Raw genomic sequence first — 26,034 nt, forward strand, 5'->3', positions numbered from 1 at the left:
ACAACAGCTATGAGCGTGGGCCAGGAGCAGGGCAGACAGCATAGGAGGCCCTGTCTGTCCTGGGTGACAATTGCTAGTGTTGGGGATGGGCAGTCCCTTCTCCACAAGGTCTGCTCTCCTGAGTAACAGCTTCAGGGTTCAGGCTAGAAAAAGGGGATCAGAGTCTGGGAAATGCTTCCCTTCTAGGAACTTTCTGAGCCTGAGCTATCTTCATGTAAGTCTGAGAGAAAGGAGTAATGGTGGTGGCAGCAGTTTGACCAATCTGCCTTATGTCACCTCCCAGGATGATTTGCTGTATAATAGATAGGCTTGAACTCTGGGTTTAACTATAATAATGGGACCTATGAGTGCTGGAGCTAGTTAACATTTACGGGCTATTACTGAGTCTTGGAAATGAAGCTTGAGGGACCAGAGAAGCCACCTAATCCAATCTCTTTTTGCTGAGGCAATTGGAGTTAAGTGACTTTCCCAGGGGCACACAGCTAGGAAGTATTAAGTGTCTGAGGCTAGATTTGAACTTAGGTCTTCCTGACTTCAGGGCTGGTGCTCTATCCACTGCGCCACCTAACTGCCCCCACCAAATCCAATCTCTTCATTTTAGAAGTATAAATTGCTGGGTCCATGAAGGTTAAAAGTCTTGCCTAAACATTTTTCAGATGAAATTAAAGCTATTTATAATCATATGAAAATGCCCTAAATCATTATTTATTAGAAAAGTGCAAATTAAAAAACAACTCTGTGGACTATCTGACACCTTTCAGAAAAGGAAAATGATAAATGTTGGAGAAAATGTGTAATGCATTGCTGGTAGAGTTGTGAACTGGTCCAACCATTCTGGAAAGCAATTTGGAACTACATCTAACAGGCTATAAAACTGTGCGTACCCTTTGACCCAGCAATACTTCTATTTGGTCTAAAATCCCAAAGAGGTCATAAAAAAATGGAGAAAGAACCCACATGTGCAAAAATGTTTTACAGCCGCTCTCTTTGTAGTGCCAAACAACTGGAAATTGAGGGGATGCCCAACAATTGATGAATGGCTGAACAAACTGTGATATATGAATGTTACTATTGTTCTATAAGAAAAGATGAGCCGGATGATTTCAGAAAAACCTGCAAGACATGCCCGAACCAATGCAAAGTGGAGTGTGCAGAACCAGAACAGTAACAGCAACATCATGTGGATGATCAACTTTCTGCTCTTCTTAGCAGATCTTAAGACAATTCTAAAAGGACTCGTGATGGAAAATGCTATCCATATCCAAAGAACTATGGAGTGGGAAGATTGATTGAAGCATACACTTTTATTTTTGGTGGTATTTTTCTTCTGATTGTTCTTTCACAACATGACTAATGTGGAAATATATTTAACATGAATGTTGTCTTGGGAAGGGATGAGAAGAGGGAGGGAGAAAAAAAACGGAAATCAAAATCTTGTTAAAGGTCTTGCCTAAGGTCATACGAGGAGTAACTATCAGAAGCAGAATTTGTGTTCGGTTCTTACAAGGTGGTTAAGTCGGTACTTAACAATTCTGTAGCTCAAGAGTTCACACCTTTAAAGGAGTTTACACCTTTGGAATACCCACAAGCCCATTCTCTGGAAGGAGGTTTCTTTTCTGTATAATCTTTTCCTCTGGGAGCAGGTTTCTTGTGAGGCTTCTGGAGCCTCCAGCCTAGAGCGAAGGTAGAATCTCAAATCTTCTTCCCCCCCCCCCAAAAGTGTGGGATTGCTAGACTTGTGAATCTACTGGATGTCTTCTCCTTGACCCAATTCAGAACTGACTCCTTCCCGACTGCCTTCCTCTTTTATCCTTCCAGAGAAGGATTACAATCGAGAGAAGACAGAACTTGACAAATTTGAATCCAGGTCCTGACTCTATAGAGCATCACCTGCCCTTTCTTCCTATATCACCAACATACATGCATGGTCATGGAGGGGCCCTGATCCAACATTTCAAAACAATGTGAAGTCATATAAGAAAAGTTCCTATATTGGTCATACCTAATCATCTCACTACTGGGGTGTGTCCAAATAGATAAAAAACAAAAAGGTTACCTACACAATCAAAATAGTGATAACAACATTCTGTACAGTAGCAAAGAAAAGGAAATCTCTAAGTGTCCATCATCTGGGAAACAACTGAAAAAAGTCTATGAATGTCATGAAATTCTGAAGTAAGAAATTACCAAAAAAGAGAAATTCAAAGAAATATAGGAAGACATACAAATGACTGGATACCTCCAATGTCCTCACACGTGGCTGTTCTTGAGTGCGTTACCGGTTATTAAGCTATAGATTCAAGAGATCGTGGCCAGAGACCTTTGAAGGCCTCAGAGGAGGCGAGCCGGGTAGAGCTCACACTGCAAAGGACAGTGGTCAAAGGTACTCTGTTGGGCCTAGGACAGAATAGTAATTGTAACTGCCGGGAGAGCCCGGACCTTTCTTTCTGGCCTCTCATGAAGCTCTTACTAACTCTGAATCCCCCTTATAACCTCATCTTCCTCACTCTCCTTAGTTATCAAATCTGGAGCTGAGTTATCAAATCTGGCCCATTCCAGCTCTCTGGCCCCTGAATGGCCAATTCAAATAGCCCCTCAGCCTCATCATCTCTGCTCTGGCCTCTTGCAAAAGCCTCATCATGGTCTCCCTGCCTCCAGCCTCTTCCCTCTCCAAGCCATGCTCTACACAGCTGCCATAAGTGACAGTGCTAAATAAAATACAGATGTTGTCATTCCCCGGCTCAAGAGGTTCCAAGATGAAAACAAGCTTCCTCTCAGGGACCTTTTGGTTTCAGATCTTCACAGTCTGCCCCAACCTTGCTGCTCGGGACTGATATCTTATTCTCCCTTTCGGCCATTCTGCATCCTAGCCAGTCAGTGATGCTCTGCCTCTGCCCAAGCTGAGCCCCGGGCTGGGGAGGCGTGGCCTTTTGGAAGCCTTTAGTGCAGTGAATGATGGACAGTCCTTAGCTGGCTGGCCCTCCGCCTACACCACTAAAAACATTTTTTTTCCCCTTTACTTATCCATGTATATGTGGCTTCCCTCTACTACGGGTTCTCAAATGAGGTCGGTTATGCGGCCCGCCGGGTTATGGCAAATGGGCTGAGGGGCGGAGACAGAGTGTGAGCAGTTTGTTTTCACTCTAGTCCGGCCCTCCCAGTCCGAGGGACAGTGAACTGGCCCCCATTTAAAAAGTTTGAGGAGCGCTGCTTTAGTAGAATTAAAGCTACCTGGTGTCGGGGCCTTTTATATTTGACCTGGCACCCTCCGCACTCAGGCACACAGTAGGCAATTAACAAATACTTGCTGAAGAGACTTAATGAGGGGTAAACAAACCCAAATCCCAACGAACGACCTCCGGTGGCGGCGGCAAAAGGAACATAAAATAAATAAGGGGCCCGACACACCCAATTAAACCAGCTGTAGTGGAAAGCACTTTGTAGAAAGAAGGCAAACGCCTGACTGTGGCACCCGCCAAGAGAGGAGCCAGGTGATTGGTTTAGGAGGCTAATGAAAGCTTTCCTTTTCACGGCCCAGGAAGACAGCCTGGGGATCAGCTGGATAAATAGAGATTAAAAAAAAGGCAAGAAGAGTCTCTATTTCCCGCAGGCATAAAATTCCACAGACGGTAAATTGGTACCGCGCGCTAGGTTTCCCGGCTATAAAATGGATAATGGAGGAGGCAGAGAGAACAACGGAAAATCAGACTTGCATTCACTCACAACGAGAGGCCCGAGGATCCCGGCCAATAAAACGCACGGAGCCGGGCGGCTCCAGGCGTGATAACATTGAGGAGCCGGGGCGGCCGAGAAAGGGGGCCGTCTTGTGGTTATTTTCTGGTGGGGGGAGGTCGGTGCGGACCCCGGGGGTGACTGACGGCCGGCTCTGTCTCAGCTTCCAAGGCAGTTGTGCCAACTGACCTCTTAGTCCCAACAGCGCCTCACCCGCCCATGGAACTGTTCTTTTCCAAAGAACTCTGCCCGAAAGGACCTCGGTCTTCCATCCCGAAGGTAAAAGGCGGGATGCCGAGGAAGACGGGCCTCCCCCCCACTAGTGGCAGGAGCAGGGGGGACGAGCGCTAACCAAGGCAGCCACTGAGCGAGGCTCCGGAGGGCGGAGCCAGAGAAGCGGCGGCTACAAAGTAGCACAGGATGGCCTGTCAAGGATGGGCCCGCCTGGAGAAGGGCGGAGCCCCCAGAGGCCCAAGTCCTGGGTTCCAATTCTCTGCTGCCGAAAGGACTCTGGGTAACGCTGAGGAGTGCTGACATTTACAAGGAGCTTTACAAACCAGCATCTCACTGGAGACTCACCATGGTCCTCGGAGCTTAATTAACTGTCGGGCGGGGAACCAGTCACTTTCCCACCTCTGGGGTCTCGGTTTCCCTCCGTGAGAGAGAAAAGACCGAGGTCCCCTCACACCGGCTCACTCTTACTTCCCCCCTCCCCAATTACATCCCGCAGGATGCGCGCGCAGAACCGGCGCGGAGGGGGGCAGGGGCGCACGCGCGTTGGGGGCGTTTGGGAAGGCTGAGGGGAACGCGCCGGGGCCGCAGCCGGAGGGGGTCTCGGTTTCGCCTCGCCTCCTCGCTCGTTACCTGGACGCCGTGCACGATGTAAACCTTTTCCGCCTCGCTCAGCGCCACGGACGCCATGATGCCCCGTCCGGCCGCGCTTCGACCGCCGCCGCCGCCTCCGAACCCTCCGCCTCGGCGCCGCTCCGGACGTCGCGCTCCCTGCACGACTGTGGCGTCATCCGTCCGCGCCGGGCCCCCGGGGGCCGCTCCCCGCCGCGTCATCAGCGAGCGGCGGCCGCTCCTGCCGCCGCTGCCGCTGCCGCCGCCGCCCGCCTGAGAGCCCGATGGGCTGCTCCTGCGCCCCGCCCCGGAGTCTGGGTGAGTCTCGGAGCCGCGGCCCCCGAGCCCGGGAGCGGCCGCGACCCCTTGCGTGGGGGCGGGAGGGCGAGGGGTCGGCGGCGGCGGAGCTGGGGGGCAATGGGGGCGGACCGAGGGCAGACGGAGGGCAGGAGTGCGGCCCCGGCACCTGCCGGCCGGCCGGGACGGCTCCTCCTTGACGCCCTCTCTCCGCCCTGAGCTGGGCTAAGTCCGCCGGGCCGGGCCGGCTCCCGGGCTCCGGTGCTCCCACCACCCCCGGAGCTGCTCCTCTCCCCGTTCTCTGGGTGTCTCTGTCCCGCTCTGGTTGCTCTCCCCCCGGACACCCTTCTTTTCAGCGTCCCGGTCACCTGCCCCTCCCCATTACAGCCCCCACCCTGCTCCCCTATTACCCCCTGCCCCTCCCCTTGCTCCCCGTTCCCGCTCCCCTATTTACCCTGATAATCCCTTTGTTCCCCTCTCCCCCTCCCCCACTCCATCAGCGTCCCTTGCCCCTCCTTTTGCTCTTCCCCCCATCACCCCTTGCTGGCTTTTCTCTCGATCCCCTCTCTTCCCTGCCCCTCCCCTTGCTCCCCTTTTCTGCTTCTTTCCCATCCCCTCCCCCTCGGTCACTTTCCTGCTCTTTTCTGCCCCCCCCACTTCCTCCTCCTCCCTCCCTTACCTCCGGATAAGCCCCCCCGCCCCCCCTCGGATTCGGGATTCACGAATCTCTGAACCGGTCTGACATTGGCCGGCTTTGTGACCAGGAGCCGAGCACTTCCTAACCGCTCTCCGAGTGGCTCCCTGTCTGTAGGGACAGCAGCGATACCGAGCTCTCCCGGGACCCCGCGGAGGCTTTTATGTAGGGGATTGAGTTCATTGTCTCGGGCTCTCAGCACGCTGTAGTAAAAGTTTGTGAGGCGCACAGAAGTCTCTGCGGGAGTCCCGGGGAGCATGGGCGCGCACACCTTAGAGCGAGTCAGAAGTCATTTCTGCTGCCCCCGCGCCTCCAGACGCGGAAATGATGCGGGAGAGGAGAGGCCGGCCCCAGTCGGGCTAGCGGAGGCCGGAGCCCTCCCCACCGCGCCCCCCTCCGCTCCGCGGCTGGTCGGTGACACACTGGTCAGATTTGTAAATGTCACATCACTCCGGTGCTCCGGTACACCGGCGCCTCCCGTCGGTAGTCCCGGCGTCCAGGACTGGGGGGCTGCTTTTCTCTCGGATCCCGTCCGGATCTCGTGTTCTGCTCGGGAGGCCGCCTTTTAGCGAGGACACTGACCAGAGTCTGGGGGGGGGGGCGCGGGAGGGGCAGTGCCATCTTCCCTGAAGGGCACTGGGGAGAGCTGAGGCTGGGAGCATGAGGTGGGAGCTGCAGAGAGGCGGCTTAGGTTCCGGGTGAGGGAAATGGCCCCACAATGCAGTCTTTGAGTGCAATGGGAGGCTCTTAAAGCAAGGCCGGTGGCCGGCCCGTTAGAGAGGGGAGTTCTTTTCTCCCGGTAAAATGACAGGGCCCTGCAAGTCTCTCCCCGCCACGCTCTGCCCCTCACCGCCTAACTCCCACGAGCGGGACGGGGATGTTCGAAGGCTTCGCGCCGAGATTTGGGGTGAGAATGGTTTGCGGAAGGAAATGGGGATCACCTCCTTGATGGCAGCTCACTTCCTGGTCTTTTTGTGGGCCTGCCGGCCGTGGGAGGGAACGACGGGGAGGGGCCGAGCCTCCGGAGGGCCACGCTGCTCGGTGGGAAGCTGGCCTGGGCCGGACCCGCCTGCCGAGCTCGGAGGGCAGGCTGCTGGGGGAGTTTGCTTGGGTCCGTGCTGTGGGACTGGTGGGAGTCTGAAGTCTTCCCCGCCGGTGCCGGGCACCAGCAGCATTCCCTGAAAGCCTCCAGCTTGCTTGTCTGAGGACGGAGGGCTGCAGAGGGAATTGGGGGGGGGGGGGGGAGAAGAGGTTTCACCCAGCACGGGCCAGGAGGGGCTGAAGAGGCCCAGCTGCTGCAGCCCTGGCCACCGCCTCTGGCCAGCAAGCCAGGACTCCTGGGCCCGGCGTTTCTTGGGGTAGGTAGTGAGCTTTATAGCCAGTGGCCAAGGCAGGTAGTGTCTTTTAGGGGCATCATACCTGCAGGGTCCTGGGAATCCAGTTTTCTTAGCAGTCACCACTGGGCAGAAGTAGTTTTAAAAGACATTTGTTGAAGGAAAGCGGATCTTAAAGAACTGGTGTGGAAAAAGAAGAGAGTTTTACTAAGTCACTCTCAACGAACCCCCTTTTTTCTCCAAAGTAAAATGACCGTTTCCCTTAAACTTTTTCAGTGTGGAATGTTCCCGGTTAAATACCTCATACGCCCATGTCCTTGCATCTTGACGTTTTTAATCACCGGTGAAAGCGCTGTAATGCAGGCTGCTAAGAACTCGTCCACCCTCCCTTCCCACTGGGCAGATTTTTGACTTGTTAATATCCACAAGACATTGAGACAGTGGTTTTGTTTTTTACTAAGACTTTCCCTTTTTGGAAGTGGAAAGAGATGACCATCCTTCTCCCTACTCCTCCCGTACAAAAGTGGCCATACAGGTGCTCCCAAGAGTCAAATGACCTGAAATCCAATCCAGGCAGCGCTACTAGGAATGAAGTGACCTTTGCTGCAAGTTACTTAACTTCACTGTAGTTTAGTTTCCTCTTATATAAAATGAGTGCATGGAAGTAGATCAGCCAGTCAGTGGAGAAGCATTTGTCACCATGTGCCAGGCACTGTACTAAACTGTGGGGATACAAAGAAAGGCAAAAGGTAGTTCCTATCCTTGAGGATGTTGGAGTCTGACAGGAGACACTATGCAAAGGACAGTGTGCAAATGAGCTGAATACAGCATCAATAAAAGTAGTAAACAAAGGGACGGTGACCTAAGGACACCATGCTGCAGGTGTTGGAAGGCCATGTTGCGTTGAAAGACTAAAGAATACTTGAATGGTTTGGATGACATGAGGCTGGATTTTAGGAAAAGAAGATAGATATTTGGTAGAAAGTAGAGATCTGACAGTAGGATTGTAATAACTAGCATGTCTGCTGGATGGGAAAAGGGAAGAAAAGCCTAACCCAAGAAATGGTCCATAGGGAGAAAAGACTAGTTTTTAAGCAGATATATTTTTAACCTGGATGCAAACATTTAAAAAATATATATACATATATATATATATAAATATTGATAACTGCATCATAGCATGATTTCTCTAATGTTATGTATTTTACATATTTAAAAACATTCAGACTAAGGAACTATACACATTACCAAACTGACAGAATGGACATGTAATATACAAAAAGAGGTGAAGGACTCCTGTATTAGAGCAAAGGTGTCAAATACGTAACCTCAGGTAGCCTACAACACTTGCCAAGTATAGCATAAACCCAATTAAAATGTAATTGGGAAATATTAAACACAAGAAATAAAAATGCAGTAAAACAATATGGGACCTCCAGAGATCCTTATGGGTAGTTTATAGGCTCCTGTTTCTATTTGATGCCACTGCTTTAAAGGAAATCTTTTAGGATGTTATAATTATGCCTTTCAAATATATAGGCCACTGCAAGAATGTAATAAAGTATTTGCTTGCAGCTTAATCAAATGATCTCAGATGTTGACATTACAACAATTTGTTAGGTTTACTTCAATTGATCCATGACCTTATCCTTGTTTTTTTTCTTCCCATTTTGCAGATTGTTGCTTTCCTTGTATGCCTTTGTGTACAGTTTTTGTCTGTGGTCTCACCTTATATTATGGGGGCCTTTCTTGATTTCTCATAGTATTCTCAGAGTATAGATTTAGAAGGGACCTTGGAAGTCATCTCATCCAATTGTATTGTTCTTACAGATAAAGAGCCTGAAGCTCTGGCCTGGTAAATAGTTCACCTAAGGCCAGTTAGTGTGTGCTGCAAGGGTATTTTAGATCAGGGGCTTGTCACGTAGGCCCACCATGTGACATTCTTTATACTGCTTCTTCCTAATGCTTTTGTTTGTTTTATAAGTTTTTGTTGATGTCTTCTGGGATTTTTTTTGTTTTGTTTTTAACATCATCTCATTTATGCCTGATATTCCTTTCCTTCCCAGAAAGCTATCTTTGTATAACAAATGGCATTTTTTTTTTTTAAGAGAAAAAAAATTCCCAGAGCTGTTTGGTGCCTTGTCAAAGTTTTTAACACGGTCAGTGAATCTCCCACTTTCACAAAGGGCTGTCTTTTCATCTCCATTCAAATCATGCTTGGGCTTTATGATTTTATTATGTTCACTTTTGATTTTTTTGGCATACTCTTATTCTTTCTATTTACATTTTTGTAGTCAATTTGTACGTTGTTTCCTTGATTTTTGCTGACTTTGTGTCAGTTCATGCTTTACTATATATATCCCACACATGGTAATATGTTCTGACTGCATAGACATCCACTACATGAATGTACCACAGTTTGTTTGGCTATTCGCTAATTGATGGGCATTTCCTTTATTTCCATTTTATTGCTTTCACAAAAAGTGCTATTATAGTTTGGTGTATATATGGGGGCTTTTTTCTTGTTGATGGCTTCCTTGGGGTATAGTGCAAGTAACAGAGTCTTCTAGTTCAGAGTATATCCTTTATTTGCATAATTCCAAATTATTTTGTAAAATGGTTGTGCCATTTCACAGCTTCACCAATAATATATTGATAATATGCCTATCATTTTACAATCCCTCTCACATTAACTGGCCGCATTTTGTCATCTTTGCCAATTTGTCAAACCTGAAATCTCAGGGGTTGTTTTGATTTACATTTCTCTTATTAGTGATTTTAGATTCTTTCAGATAGTTTGAATTCTTTGTAATTCTTTTGAGAACTGTCTTTTCATTCATATTCTTTGACCACTTATCTGTTGGGAGATGGTTGTCTGATGCTTTTTAACATGTATGTAACCCTATTGCATGTGTAACCCTTTCTGTGAAAGCCCTGTGAATGATTCTCAATTTCAGCAAAGGAGTACTTTTTACACTTCTGAGTAGTACTCTGAATGGATTTTCCCATGGTGTGAACTTTTCTGAAAATATGAGAGCTAGAAACATCAGTATCATATGTTAGCTTTTTTTGAGATCTTTAAACCAGTATGTTCATTTTCAGCTCACTGCCAAAACTATATTCTTGTGAGTTCTTTATTAATTATTGCAATTGAGCACAGTCAATACATTTTTAGACTGTCAACTGTGATTGATAGAAGAATTAAAGCATTATTAATAGGAAATAAATTCATAACCCTTTGGTGAAGTTGAAATAACCTATACTGCTTACACGATAAAAGCCATAATTGGAAAATGATCTAATATTAAACATCCATTTTTGTACCAGTGTGGGATGATTTTTTTGGACATACTGTTTAGTCAGCTGCACTTTTAAATAATGAATCGATGAGCATTTATTGAGCATCAACTATGTGTTAGATAACTGGTATCATGAAACAGTCTCTGCCCTCATAGAACTTAAATTCTAACAAGAAGTTACAGTTATCCCTTCTACATCATGACTTTCTCCATCTTGGTTTTGATATATCATGAGTCAGTATAGGAGATTAAATGGGAATTTTGAAGGAGTTTTGCTGAAGCACAGACAACATGCAAACACACCAGCAGATGATACAGAAAAAATTTAGAAATGCAAATGGATAAAATGTGTATAGTATTGAATAGTATAATATTTTGTCTTCTAATAACATAATAATTTAGACTTCTCTGGTATGAAGGGAGGGCAAAAAAAATTGAATTTTCCACATTTTGGGGGAGGGGAGTTGCATCCCTTCAAGTCCTGAGATATGGATAGGATAATTGAATTTATCAATTTGTGATATTGGTTTATCCTTATTACATTTATCTCCTCCTAGGAACTTAGTCTTGTTATGTTCTAGCACTAGCCAGATGCATTGTCCATCCCCAAAACTTAGATGGCATTTGTGGAATGACTAATAAACTCCTGTTACTAACTTGAAAAACTTAAGTTGCTTTATTTCTCATTTTTCGGCAGAACTTTCCCTTTTTTCCTTTCTTTTGCCTCCCAAGTTCTTAACAAACCTTCTTGAATTAAGAGGTCTGAGGAACTTAAGTTGTGGGCTTCCATTACACTTTATAAATTGTCTTATGCAGCACATATTGGGTAACTGCTTATTAAGATAAGTGAATACATCTTCTGGCTACAACTCTCATTTCTTGCTTTTTTCCCCCTTTGGTTATGCATAAGAGGCAAAGTAGAGAGTACTGGCTTGGAGTCAGGAAGACCTGAGTTCAAATTTAGCCTCAAGTTTCTTAGCTGTGTGACTTTGGTTGGACAAGTCATTTAGCCCTGATTGCCACCAGAGAACGAAACGGCAAACCATTCTAGTATCTTTGCCAAGAAAACCCCATGGACAGAGGTCCACGGAGTCATAAGGAGTTGATGAGGACTAAATGAATAGCTGTGACAAATCCTCCCCAAGTGATGGGGAAGGCTTCTTTGTGTCCTGCTGAATGGGTGTGTTCATCAGCACAGAGGTGTCAGAGCAGCAAGAGGAGGGTTTCCTGTCAGAAAATCTGGATTGTCCCTGCTTTCCTCTTGGTTTACTGGCTGTGTGATCCAGGACTAAAAGGATCATGCCCACAACTCCCTTTGTCATGTGAGTTATTGATTACCAACTACTACCAACTCGCTGCCGTGGCTCTAACCCTCAGCTAGGCTGAGATGAAAGCTTTGTATAGTTGAGACAGGGTACTGCCTACAAGGCTACCTACTATCCAATTAGGATGCTTGAAACAATTAGTGAACAAGAGAATATTAACAAAATGCTAAATACTGCAGTACAGATAATTAGTGGATAGGATAATATATAATAAGGGGATAATTGTGCCTCACAGGCAGACAGCAGGTGGGAAAGGTGACTACAGAGACTGTCATATTCTCAGGCAGAGATCTGGCAAATCTTTGTCCTGCCCAAGAGTTAGTTAATTAAAGCAATAAAAGACTATTACAGAATTGCTTCAGGGCAATGCAGCCCTGGTGTTATGGTTGTTGAGAACTCTTTAAAAGCACAGCTTGTGAACATTTTATTCCACATTTTAATGGCCTGGGGCCAGATAACATCCCTAGCTCTGTGTCTGATTTTATCCTTTTCTCACAAGAGATACCTCCCCCCCCCCAAAAAAAAATACAATTGAAACTGTTTTCTTTACAAAATTCTGTTTCAAGGTAAATATTTTGTATAACTCTTTTGCATAAAATTGTTCACATGCTATAAACCATCTTCCTGAAGAACATTTTAAGCTAGCTGTAATCAAAACTGTTTCTGAAGATGTTTCATATAAAATTTTGTACAATTAATTGTAAATGTGTGAAGTATTAAATAGTCCTCATTTTCAGATTTGCCTTTTTTTTTTTAAAGTTCTGAAAAACAAGTCAGAGAGTAAAACAAGAATGGTTGTGTACATCAATAGAATGGTGAAAGATGTCTTTTAGTGCCCACTGTTTCTAACTTCCTTTACATTTTTAAAATTAGCCTTCCTTATTTGAAATACCAATGTAGTATTCAAGGAGATAAGCACTAGTATTATTCTCATAGCTCTCCAAATAAAAAGTGATGTATAAGTGCAGATCACATCTATTCATCCCAATGAATGAAAATTATTAGAAAATTTATTCTCTAATTTGTTCAAAACCAGAATCTTCTTTGTCTTGTGGAGCCTATGTATTTTTCATGCTGTATGAGGCAATGTCTGTCTCCTATTCAAGGTCAGTAGAGATATAATGTAAATTGGGTAGTATTAATTTCCTAACCATAGTAGGATAGACCTGGTGGTACAATTAGAGAATGATATTAAGGAAACAGACTGTGGCTGTGTTGATGCTCCAAATTTGTGAAGCTAATGACCTTAAAAAATATGCTTTTCTAAGCCAAGCATTGGCAGTTCTAAATTATCTGGAGAGATAGATTTCTTAGCACAAGTTTCTTTCTCTCTCTCCCCCTCTCCCCTTCTCCTCCTCTTCTTTCCCCTCTCTCCCCTGTCTCTTTCTCTCCCTCTCTCTCTCTCTCTCTCTCTCTCTCTCTCTCTCTCTCTCTCTCTCTCTCTCTCTCTCTCTCTCTCTCTCTCTCTTTCTCTCTCTCTCTCTCTCTCTCTCTCTCTCTCTCTCTCTCTCTCTCTCTCTCTCTCTCTCTTTCTCTCTCTCTCTCTCTCTCTCTCTCTCTCTCTCTCTCTCTCTCTCTCTCTCTCCCTCCCCCTCCCCCTTCCCCTCCCCCTTTCCCTCCCCCTTTCCCTCTCCCTCTCCCTCTCCCTCTCCTTTTCCCTCTCCCTCTCCCTCTCCCTCTCCCTCTCCCTCTCCCTCTTTCTCCTCCCCACCTTCCATTTGATATATGTGTTGTATTATCTTTTCATATAGACTGTAAGCTCTTTAAGGACAAAGACTGTAGAGATTCTTTGCTTGCTTTTTACTTAATCCCCCTCCTTTTTGGCACAGTGCCTGGCATACAGTGAGCACTTAATGCATTTGTTTCATTTCATGTTGATAGTTTTCTTTGTCTCAACAACATCAATAAAAATCAAATAGCATATTTTAAGCCTTTAAAAAACTGAAAGACTCAGAAAAATTGACTAGAGGAGCAATTATAGATGATGAATTTATTTTAAGATTTATTTACAAAGAATATTAAATGGAAATTAGGAAAGTGTAAGAAAGATAAAAGATTAAAAAACCAAAGGTAGTCAGAAATAAATTAGGTTTACCTCTTGAATAACACAGCATCTGTTGACAAGCCAAAGATGTAGATCCAAGGCCATAGTGATACATTTGGAAGGAACTGTACCAAATATGTGAATTTGGATGTCCTTGTAACAGTTGTGGAGGAGTTTTTGGTATTATGAGAGGCAGTGTGAGGGTAATGGAAAAGAAAAAAAAACAACACTGAATTTGTAGTCAGAATCTGAGTCTAAATCCTATTTCCATGTGAACTTGACACAATCACTTCATCTTCATAGTGCACAAATGACAAGGTTATTTTGGATATTAGATGGATAGATTTCTGTGGTGATTTTGTTTGGTTTTTAATTAGACAAATAAAAATCATTAGATTCAAGATTTAAGTTGACCAGTAACATTAAGTCTGAACTTCTGATGGAAGGCAGTATAGAACACATCAGTTTTGTTTGTGGCCATCTAGAGAAGGAATTGCTAGACAATAACTAATACAAGTTCATAAAAATGACTTGAAAAATCAACACTATTTTCCTAGAAAGAAACTGATTATTTAGCAAAGCAAGTTGCGTAAATTGATGTTCTGTGACTTCTCGCAAATTAGAAAACAATGCTTTTGTTGAGTCACATAAAACTATATTTTGAAAGTATTGTCAAGTAGATATGTGACTTGTTCAGGTAAAGATCTTGTAGAGTAGTATCATTTCAGGGGAGGCATTTAGAGAGGGGGGAACTTCTTGATATCTGTTGTGAGATTCATCCTAATTTGAGCAAGTTCAATCCTCCATACTAATCATGTCTTTGACTGTATCTCCCAAGTCCAGGGCAACACCTTATCCATAGTAGGCCTGGAGATCAAAGGAACATAGATTTAGAGAACTTTTGAGCCCTACTTTCTCATCTTAAGAAGCATGTCTTAATGAGACTGAGCTACAGAGGAATTAAAATGATTGTTAAATGATATTTAAATTCTGTGGTATTTATCTAGCATTTAAAGCACCCAGAGGCAAAGAAGACTAGCACATAGTGCCTGCCTTCAAAGTGCTTAAAATCTGCTGGGGGGGAGACAAAACCTACTTACGGAAGACTTTAGAGGTACCACATGGTTATGTGTAAGGCATCCTACAGCTAGATGCTAATAGCTGTATGAAAAGCACAAATTAACATTATCTTTGTTGTAGTATTTTTCCAGCCCAGGTTTGACTCTTCTGACCTAGGCAATAATTTGAGGAGAATAGAAGCATGAAAAATCCAACATGGTACATTATCCCTCTATCATTTATATTTATTATTGGAATTTGCTTTTCTGTTTTATATTTGAATGTAATTATGCCTTATGTTTGGGACGTGGTGTAGTTTGCTTTAAGGGAGATGAAGAAAACTCTGTTTTCCATTCCTGGCTTGTAGGAAACTTTACTCCATAATCCATTCTATACTGAGAAAATAGCACTCTTGGAGTTTGAATCCTAGCTGTGCTCTTAATTCTTATGTAACTTTGGGCATGTTTCCACTACTCTCCTCTCCCTTCCCTTTCCCTCCCAATTCAAATAAGAGAGCTGGAGACCAGAGGACCCGTCCAGAAGAGAAATCGTCTGGTTTTCTGTGATCCCAAACATCAGCTTGAAAAGTTTCATGCAAAACTTCCTGAACAAAGGAAGAGTTTTAATTCAGTAAATGTTTGTGTATTATATGGCTGTAGCATTTTTTAAATGAGCTGCTTAACTAAATTTCTCTACTGATTTTATAGTCAGTCGACCTGTACAATAGATGTTAGGGAAGTCAGTAGTTAAGCACATTGCTCTAGGTTCTAACCATCACATTTACAAGCAAGACTTGAAATGTAGTAGATCTCCTAACCTCCAAGGGATTTGATCCCTGATTGGCATGGTAGCAAGGCTCTGTGGTCAAGTGATTTTTTTTCCCAAGTTATGTAAATAGCAAGTGGCTGTACCTGGGCTCAAATCTAGATTTTCTTGACTTATTATAAAGAACTGGAAGCACAGTGGATGACATCAGAACTGGTTGAACAGTTAGCAACATTTGACTGTTAATGAATTATTGTAGTACTGTAAGAAACATATATGAAGTCTGGGAAATTTAGAACACTTGTATGAATTGATGTAGTTGCAGTCGCAGAACTAGTATTTACAACAGTGATCACAATACATTGGTTTTTTAAAATTAATTTTATAATTATAATTTTTTTGACAGTACATATGCATGGGTAATTTTTTTTTTTTTTTTACATTATCTCTTGTATTCACTTTTCTAAATTTTCCCCTTCTTCCCTCTATTCACTCCCCTAGATGACAGGCAATCCCAACATTTTACAGTATAACCTAGATACAATGTATGTGTGTAAATCTAATTTTCTTCTTGCACGTTAAGTATTAGATTCCGAAGGTATAAGTAACCTGGGTAGATAGACAGTAGTGCTAACAATTTACATTCACTTCCCAGTGTTCCTTCTCTGGGTGTAGTTGTTTCTGTCCATCATTGATCAACTGGAAGTGAGTTGGATCTTCCTTATGTTGAAGATATTCACTTCTATCAGAATACATCCTCATACAGTATTGTTGTTGAAGTGTATAGTGATCTTCTGGTTCTGTTCATTTCACTCAGCATCAGTTCAATACATTGTTTTTTGTTTTTTTGGTTTTGTTTTTTTTTTTTACATTATTATGATCATCCATGTATCCATTCCTCAATTGATGGTGTGAGAGAGGAGACATTTTTAGACTCTCAAACTGAAGGTCTACCATTGTGCTGACCTCATTGTTGAATGTCTGAGAAACCTGGACAGTATACCGGTGCCATGCCAGGGAACTGAATCACTTCCATTTATTGTCTCAGGAAGATTCTGAAGATCACCTGGCAAGATAAGGTACCAGACACAGAGGTCCTTTCTCTGACTAAACTGCCCAGCATTCCAACTTTCTGCAAAGGGCACAACTTTATTGGGCTGGCCACATTGTTCAAATGCCAAGTGTACACTTGTGAAAAAGGTTGCTTGCTATGTGTAAATTCTCCATAAAACAATCACAAGGTGATCAGAAAAAGTGATACAAGGACACTCCCAAGGTCTCTCTTGTAATGACATGGGATTGTATGACATTGCGCTGGACCATCCAGCATGGCGTGCCCTTGTCAGAGAAGATATTGTGCTCTATGAGCAAAGCAGAAATGAATTAGCCCAAATGAAATATGAGAGGCTCATAGTTGGAGAATCCATCCTAAATGTTCTTAAGGGACAGGGACTATTTGTGTCTGAACTGTGGCAGAGCGTTCCAAGCTTGTATTGGTTTGATCAGCCACAGTTGGACATACTGTAACTCAATTCTAACATAGTGATGTCATTCTGGTCCTCTTCAAGAACAAAGAACAAAAACCAACCAATTGATGGGCCCCATTTCTTTGCTAAATCAAAAAGGTGCTGCTTTAAATATTTTAGCATATGTTAAAACTTTCTTTTTGTCTTTTTCTTTCTTTGTATATATAACTAGTTGTGTTAACCCTGAGTCCCAGAGTATGTACAATTTAGTGATATTTCTAGTGTAATTCCAAATTTTTTTTCCAGTTCAAGATTCTATGAGTAAGGCATTAATTAGCGTTCCTGTCTTCCAATTGCCCCTGCAACAGTGATCATTTTTGGCTTTTTGTCATCTTTGTCTATTTGATAAGTACAAAGTGAAACCTCACAATTGTTTTAATTTGTGTTTCTCTTATGGTTAATAGACTTGGAGTGTCCTTTCAAATAGCTTCATAGCCAAAAAAAATTCAACTCTGAGAATCTGGGTTCAGACCGTATCTTTGTCAATTGCTTCTTATGTGACCTTGGTAGCAAGCCACTAAATTTTTCTGGGCCTCAGTTCCTACATTGGTAAAATGAGGGGATTGGACCAGATGACCTTCAGGGTCTTATCTAGCTCTAAATCAGTGGTCTTTTGATCTTTGTTGATTGTTTCCATTTCTTCTTTTGAAAACATACCATTCACTTAATTCCTTATTTAGTACGGGTGGTGTCTAGAATTTTATGATTCTTTGATTGTATCTGTTCTGCAAAGAATTTGTGTCTGAGTGCTGAAGAACTAGAAATGGTCAAGTGAATAGGCCATTCTTACAAAAGGCCTATTCAAACAGAGAATAGGCTACTGTTTTCACAAAGTGGTTCATGGAAGTGGGAATAATGTAACTTTGAAAAAGGTGGAAAGCCATTTGTGTTGTAGTGGATTGTACAACCAGTCAATGTTACCCAAGAGAAGGAGGATATTCTTAAGCTTTAAACCCTTCTTTTCACCTCTAAAGATTAAGTGATCATCTTAGTGGTCAAAATTTTCTGGGATTGCTAGACTTTTAAAAATTTTATTTCTGGCTTTATTTCTGTTGCTATTGTTTCAAAACAAGAATGTGTAGAAACAGTCCCAATTAACATGAAATTCATCATCGAAGGAAGTATCTTGACTGAGAATAATTTTTTATAATATTTGAAAATGCCTTTTTCTAATTTTTCCTTGCTGTGATAAAAGTGATAATGTCCCTTTTGTCTTTTTGGCAGCAAAACATGTTAGCACTTTTGGTACTAGATCTGTGTTCCTTTTGAATCACTTGATGGTTTCCTAACTACTTGTCTCAATACTAAATAAAATTAAAATCCTATTGATTTTAATGATTATGTGATAATTGATGATATTCTAGAATTAAGAGGGCTCAGGAAAGGCTTCCTGGAACAGGTGGGATCTTAGCTGGGATTTGAAGAAGGCCAAGGAAGCTAGAAGATGGGAGGAGGGAGAGCATTCTCTTAGTGGGGAACAGCCCATGGAAATGTCTGGTGTAAAGTGCTGGGAGTACTTTGATAGTTCAAGGAATAACAAGGAAACCAATGTTACTGGACTGAAAGGTAGGTATTGGGTTAAAAGTCTTAAGAGTACTGGAAAAAGGCAGGGCATGCTAAACAGAGGATCCTGTATTTGCTCTTGGAGGAGATAAGGAGTTACTAGAGTTTATGGATTAAGGAGGTGACATGATCAGACTTGTGGGTAGTGGAGGATGGGCTGGAACGACTAGAGACTTTTGGTAGGAAGACCAGTTATTCTAGGTTGGCGCCATGGTGATGGCAGTGTCAGAGAAGGGGGATGCTATGTGATATGTCATGAAGGTGGAAATCAGTAGGCCTTCAGAAGAGACTGTTCATGGGGCTTCCGAAAGAGGAGTGGAATATGACACCTAGCACTGAGAGGAAGGTAATAGCAAATTCTAGAAGGGAAGAAAGTTGGAAGGGCGGGGTAGTGGTGATGGGAAGATAATTATTTCAGTTTTGGATTCTGAAATAATATTGATGAGACAACTCTGTATTGATAAATATGATCCATGTGTATATATTTAAATGAAACTGTGTTTTGGTCAGCCCATAAATTATATGTAGATTTAGAGAGGTTATTTTTGGCCCAGTGCACAGCAGGTTAAAAAATAAATAAAATGAGCTTTTTAGCTTCACTTTTTCATTTTCTCTTCTAAAATTCAAGAAACAAAAACCAAGTTACATTTACAATACTTCCACAGAGATCAGAGAATCCTAGTAAAATATTTTCTTTTTTGTAAGCAGCAGTCTTGGGTAGCTTATGCTTAAGAGCTTGGATTTTTCTGTCCAGGACAACTGCATGATCTAGGGGCAAGCAGATCATTCACTTTTCTGTGCCTCACTATTTTTGTTGAGTGGGTACAAAAGGTACCTGATAAGGGAGGTTATTCTTGGGAGGAGTAGCAAGTTTTAAAAATGGGCATATAAAATCTTACTTGATAATTAAGTAACTATGTAATATTTCATTATAATATTTGCTTTCATCTCAGCCCTCTTGGGAATCTGATAGTCAGAAATAACAGTGAAAAGCTCAGAGGAGATGACAAAAAGAAGCAGGAATCTCAGGGTGATGAGAGTAGACTTGATGAAGGAGATGAAAACTAAAGAAGAAAGAGTGTTCTCCCTGCTTAGACCATGAGCATGTGGGCAGCAGTCTCTTTACTCTTCTGCTGTTTAGTGACACAGAGTGAACCTGCTTCATTGGATTTTTTTTTTTCTCCTGAGGCTGGGATTAAGTGGCTTGCCCAGGGTCACACAGCTAGGAAGTGTTGAGTGTCTGAGTCCAGATTTGAACTTGGGTCCTCCTGATTTCAAGGCTGGTGCTCTATTGCTTCATTGGACTTTGCTGCTTTCTAGCTGTCTTTTTTCTAGTTGTTGACTATTTATTGAATTCCCATTAGGTGTCTATAGCAATATAATGCTGAATTTTTCAAATTGTAGAGGAGAGAAATTATTCCTAAAATGTAACAATTAATAGATTATTGTGTCTCCAGTTGGTAAATGGTCAAAGAATATGAACAATTTTCAGATGAAGAAATTTCAGCCATTTCTAATCATATGAAATATGCTCTAAATCACTGTTGATTAGAGAAATGTAAATTAAGAAAGTTCTGAGGTACCACTACACACCTCTCAGATTGGCTAAAATGACAGGAAAAGATAATGATAAATGTTGGAGGGGATGTGGAAAAACTGGGACACTAATGCATTGTTGGTAGAGTTGTGAACTGATCCAGCCATTCTGGAAAGCAATTTGGAACTATGTCCCAAAGGGCCATCAAACCCTATATACCCTTTGATCCAAAAGTGTCTCTACTGGGTCTGTATCCCAAAGAGATCATGAAAAAGGGAAAGGGACCCACATGTGCAAAAATGTTTGTGGCTGCCCTTTTCATAGTGGCAAAAAACTGGAAATTGAGTGGATGCCCCTCAGTTGGAGAATAGCTGAATGAGTTATATTATATGAATGTTATGGAATATTATTGTTCTATAAGAAATGATCAGGAGGATGATTTCAGAGAGGCCTAGAAGAGACTTAGATGAACTGATACTGAGTGAAGTGAGTTGAATCAAGAGAACATTGTACACAGCAACAAGATTGTGGAGTAATCAGCTCTGATGGATGTGACTCTTTTCAACAGCAAGGTGATTCGGTCCCATTCTGATGGAAAGAGCTGTCCACATCCAGAAAGAGAGCTATGGAGACTGAATGTTTATAAAAGCATAATTATTTTCACATTTGTTGTTGTTAATTGCTTGCTTGTTTTTTTCCCCTTTGATCTGGTTTTCTTGTGCAGCATGATAAATGTGAAAATATGTGTAGAAGAATTGCACATGTTTAACCTGTATTGGATTATTTGCTGTCTAGGAGAAGGGGGGAGGTAGGGAAGGAGGGCGAAAAGTTTTGAACACAAGGTTTTGCAGGGATGGATGTTGAAAACTCTGTTTGCATGTATTCTGAAAAGCTATTATAATTTTTTTTAAAGGGGGGGAAAGATTATTGTGTGTTTTTGTTAGGAATAAGCTTTTTGTTACCAAACTCATTTGCTCATATATTCAACTGAGTAATCTTTAAGTATTTTTAAATTATCTCATTTGTCTAGTTTTAGTTTGAATTCTTTTTTAAACTAAAACATTATTATACTGCTTTGTACTTCAGCATATAATATCAACCTTTAAACTATTGGTAGAGTAGGTTTTTGCCTCTCATTGAATATTTGTATATGAAAGAACAAATCCTCAATCCAGCAGCATTCATGCAGATTCTAATTCATTTGTATGATTCTGAAAATTCTTTGACAATTTTTTCAGCCTAATCATAGGAGGAAACATTTGGGTTTAATCAAATTTGGTAAAATTATATTTTGCCATGGGGAAAAAAAAAGTCTTCTGAGCAATAGGAACTGCTGCCACAAAGTTCATATATTTTACCTTATGAAAGGATCTCAGATTCTCATTTTGAGAATACTTATTGACTTAAGTTGATTCCCTTTAAAATTTTAATTCATTTTACTTATTTGGGTTTTTTAGGGCATAGTAGATGAGAAGCAGCAAATTGGGGCAAGGATGAAAGGCTTAATATAAGGGTTTCCTGAGAGACAGGCTGATTTAATAGTGAGAGCTTATGGCAAAGATAAGCTTGAATAAAAGCAGATATGAGTTGGTTACTTAATATAGGGACAAATTAAAGCTTACTTTCTTTAGTTAGAGAGAATGAACATATCAATACATACACAATAAATGAAAATTTAAATGCCCTGTGTACATCAGTGATTCCATCAATGCATTACAATTTTATAACTTATTATAACACTGAGTTGGGATGTTCAGGAAATAGTGGTAGTTTGTTGAAATCTCTTCTTTGATCCATTTCTCATTTTTACATGGCAGCAACTTGTTCAAACAGGTCAGTTTTTGGTTACTTTAGTTACCTAGTTTATCTTTCCATCTTGGCTCTTCTAATTTGATACTGATTTTGATCTAGTGCTCTAGGAAGTCATTGGTCTGGTCACCATATTTCCTAGCAGATTAGAAGCAGCAAAATGGAGCAAGGATAGAAGGCTTGATATAGAGGTTATCTGAGAAATTGACATAACTGGTGAGAGTTTATGATTGCTGAACAGTCATCTAGCAAAATAGATTCAGTTTCACTCTTGGTGATTTTTTTCTTATTGCTTGCCATGTCGCTTTCCTCCTTAAGTGTTTTCTTGAAGAAAGTTTATAATAATATATAAGTCAATTTATAGTCTTGGAAAGATTTATAAGTTCTGTAAGTAAGACTCACAAGGCTTTGTTCATTTCTTTTATGCCTGGGTTGGATTTTTCAGTATCTTCCCCCCCCCCCTCTTTTTCATAGTCTCCTACTTGGAAGTACTGCCATTTGGACCTGTTTTTAGGCTTGAATTAAAAGGCTCATTCAAGAACTTTGCCTCGTTCTAAATGGCCACTTTTCATCTTTAGGGTTCACAATTTAGGTTATAGTGAAATTAACTCTCCACTGGGTTCTCAAATGGTTAACATTTTGTTCACTCATTTCAGTTGTATCTGACTCTCCATGAAACCATTTGAAAATGGTAAAGATACTTGGCAAAGATCCTGGAGTGGTTTGCCATTTCCTTCTCCAGTTTATTTTACAGAGGAGGGAACCGAGTCAAACAAGGAAATATTGGAAACTTTATTTGAGTCATCTAGTGTTTGAACTTGACGGTTTTTAAATTTACACCCATAAAACTTCCTTAGACAAAGATCTATCAGAAAAATTGGCCTTGCTGGTTTTGGGTGCTTCATCTGTAGCCCAGCATGTTCTGATTGCAGTTGTTAGATGAGAGTAATGATCCTGGCCTATGCTGCAGTAAAAATTTCTTCCACAAATGCACAAAACTAACATTAAACTTGTGGTGCCTACACAGGAATTCTGACTGGTTATGCAACAAGTACTAACTTAAAAAAAAATTTTTTTTAATTAAGGAGAATTCTGTGTATTTCTTCTTCTAGCAAACTGTTTGAGTAATATTGGTCTAAGACCGAATACATCTGAGAAAATGAGAGGTGCTATGTGTGGGGAAAAGAGTACTTGACCTAGCAGTCAAAGACCTGAGTTGAATTTGCAGTTCTGCCACTACTCAGCTGGGAGATCTTGGCTAGTCATCTTATCTCTGAGCCTGTTTCCACACCATCAAGTAGGAACAAGGATGCTTGCACTAACCACCTCACAGGATTGCCCAATTAAGTTCAACAGACATTAAATGCTTTTATGCTCAGGGCACTTTGTTTGACTCAAATAAGGTAATGCAACCATAAAGAGCTCCACAAACATAAGCTTTATTATTAGACTCATAGAAGGACTCTCATCGTGGGAAGTGCTGCCATTTGGGCCCATTTATAGGCTTGAATTATAAGGCTCATTCAAGAACGTTGCCTTAGTCCTAAGTAGTTCCTTTTCCTCTGTGGTGTTTACAATTTAGGTCATTTCTGAAATTGACTGTGCTACTAGTTAATCAAATAGTCAACAAGCATACATACATATTTTATATACAGAGTATATTCTATGAATAACAAATACAGGATCATTTAGGAAGCCATCTGAGCCTCTTAATATCAAGAAGGAAGAAACAATACACAGCAAAATAGGTAACCTTTTTCAATGTGTTTATTACTCATTTACCTGTGTCTTATCAAAGATGTGTGTGCAATAAAACTAGTCTCCATAGGGATTAGAACTTTCCTTTGTAATCCAGTGGTAAGTGGTAGTCATTTTTTTGTATAGTAGTAAATATAATAATAAAAATCAAATAATGAAAGTGACAAGTTCTAATGCCTTCCAAAGAGTAGGAAAAAAAGTTATAACCACATTCATAGGAAATGCATTTGGACTGAGTTTTTCTTTCTGCATGGTAAGAAAAGGTGATCTCTCCTTGTTTCCTTTATAAGATGATATAACTTATGAATAAGTGATTATTAGGTGCCTACGGTGTGTGACAGTCACTCTACGATAAAGGGATTTAAAAAGCATAAATAAAATAATTCTTGCCAAAAGGAGTTTAAGTCTGGTTTGGAAATAGCAAGTACCAAGTGGATGTGCAGTACTTTCAGGCAGAGGCATCAGTAGTGATGAGAAATGAGGAACATCCACATGAAGGAGATGGCTCTTGGATGGAGCTTTAAAGGAAACTCAAGGTTCTAAGAAGCAGAAATGAAGAGGAAACAAATAATGAACCCAGGGGACAGACCAGCCTGTGCAGAAACAGAAGTGTGAAATGACATGTCCTGGGACTACAAGAATGCCAGGTCGGCTGATCTGAGGAGGTTTGAAGCCTAATGCAGTTAGTTAGGTTGTAGGCAGTTTATGAAGGGCTTTAAATGCTAACAGTGCTAAGCTCAGGAGTTTGTGCTTGATCCTAGAGGCAATAGAGAGCTACTGAAGCTTTTTGATAGGAGAGTGATGTGATCATCAGACATTTGCTTTAGGAAAATCCCTTTACCAGCTGTGTGGAGGTTAGATCAAAGAAGGGGGAAAGAGTTGAGAGAGCACAATGAGAAGACCATGTAATTGGAAAGAAAAGGATGTATGCGGGACATATATTGTGATGTACATGGCGATTGCTTATATATGGTGGCAGTGAAGGATAGTGAGAAGTTTGAAATGATGTCAAAGTTACACCTTGACTGGAAAGATGGAAGAGCCCTGGACAGAAATAGGAATGGTCAGAAAGTTGGGTTTGGAAGGAAAGATTAGTTACTTTATAGGGTAGAGTTCTATTTTGGAAGAGTTGAATTTGAGAATCTTCTAGGACATGCAATTTGAAATGTCCACCAGGCAGTTGGTGAACCAAGACTGGAGCTTAGGTTTATGTTCTCTTTATTCTCTTTCAGATGCAAGTATGGACATAAAAGCTTATAATGTTTTCTCCGGTCCACCGCTTCAGAGATATTGAGAGGAAACCTGAATACCTCCACCCAGAGAAGTGTATCCCTCCTCCTCGCCCGGGTTCTCTGGGAACCATGTGGTTTATCCGAGATGGCTGTGGTATTGCATGTGCTGTCATCACCTGGCTCCTGGTTGTGTACGCAGATTTTGTGGTCCTTTTTGTCATGCTGATTCCATCAAGAAACTATATTTATAGTACAATCAATGGAGTAATATTCAACAGTCTTGCTTTCCTGGCTCTGGCTTCTCACTTCCGGGCTATGCTTACAGATCCAGTAAGTACTAACTTGGTCTTGTTTTTAAGAAGAAAGCCTTTATGTCTCCTACCTTTAAAGCCTACTACAGACCCTTTCTTAGTGTATAGTATTGAACCTCTGCAGTGTAGTAATAAACATAGTTTGGTTCCCATGATGTAAGTGACTCTTAGGCCTTATTTCCTTATTAAAAATACAAGTGTCTCCAAGGTCTGTTCTAGCTCCAACTCTGTGATTATATGATCCCACTTAGTTATTTTGAATTTAAATCTTGGTAATTCCAAGGACAGAAAGTAAAACTTGTCAGCAAAGTTTTCATTGACCTTTTAAAAAAAAACAACAAGATTTGTAACATGACTTGAGAAACTTGTCAGTGTGATAGTGTGATTATGTATTTTGATGATTCAGTAATGTTTCTATCAGTCAGAAATGTTACAAGACACATGTTATATATACAAAGCACTATCCTAGGCAGAAGGAAATAAATAAATAAAAAGGATTTTTCCTTGTTTAATAGGTAGCTAACTGCAGTAATGGATAAAGATCCTGTGTGATTCAGGGACAAGTCACTTGGTCTCTATGTGTATAGCTTCTTGTTCTATAAGATGAGAATGATAGCTCTGCAATATATGGGTGGTTATGAGGATCACATGAAATTGCACATCCTAAAATGCTTTGTAAGTCTGAAAGTGCTCTGTAAATGCTGGCTGTTATTGCTATATTATGCTGGAGCAAAAGAGAGCATTTTTATTGAGGATTTTTATGAGAAGAGAGGTCTGGATCAGGAAAGACTTCATTTTTTAAAAAGTACATTGATAAGTCTTTAAAGGAAGAGAATTTCAGCCATCAAAGATGAGGTGTGAATGCATTTTGATTATAGAGAATGACTTTTGAATGTATAGAGTATG

At 41.6% G+C, this 26,034-nt stretch overlaps 2 protein-coding genes across 6 annotated transcripts in view; one reads left to right on the plus strand and one right to left on the minus strand.

Moving 5' to 3' along the window:
* Positions 1–4,797, minus strand: part of EXOSC7 (exosome component 7) — a 45,117-nt gene extending 40,320 nt beyond the window's left edge. Inside the window, exon 1 of one of the 2 annotated variants that reach the window (XM_074271641.1) lies at positions 4,597–4,797. In XM_074271641.1, the coding sequence (XP_074127742.1) occupies positions 4,597–4,797 (201 nt within the window). Of the gene's footprint in view, positions 1–4,311; positions 4,485–4,596 lie in introns of those variants that run through there. The other variant, XM_074271642.1, reaches the window with a different exon arrangement.
* The window catches only part of ZDHHC3 (zDHHC palmitoyltransferase 3), a 64,201-nt gene continuing 42,922 nt past the window's right edge, over positions 4,756–26,034 (plus strand). Inside the window, exons 1-2 of one of the 4 annotated variants that reach the window (XM_074271644.1) lie at positions 4,756–4,893; positions 24,818–25,147. In XM_074271644.1, coding sequence (XP_074127745.1) covers positions 24,845–25,147 — 303 coding nt within the window. In that variant the 5' untranslated portion in view covers positions 4,756–4,893; positions 24,818–24,844. Of the gene's footprint in view, positions 4,894–18,674; positions 18,828–24,817; positions 25,148–26,034 lie in introns of those variants that run through there. The other 3 variants (XM_074271645.1, XM_074271646.1, XM_074271643.1) reach the window with 3 other exon arrangements.

Source organism: Sminthopsis crassicaudata, chromosome 5 (genome assembly GCF_048593235.1).
Source record: "Sminthopsis crassicaudata isolate SCR6 chromosome 5, ASM4859323v1, whole genome shotgun sequence".
NCBI lineage: Eukaryota > Metazoa > Chordata > Mammalia > Dasyuromorphia > Dasyuridae > Sminthopsis > Sminthopsis crassicaudata.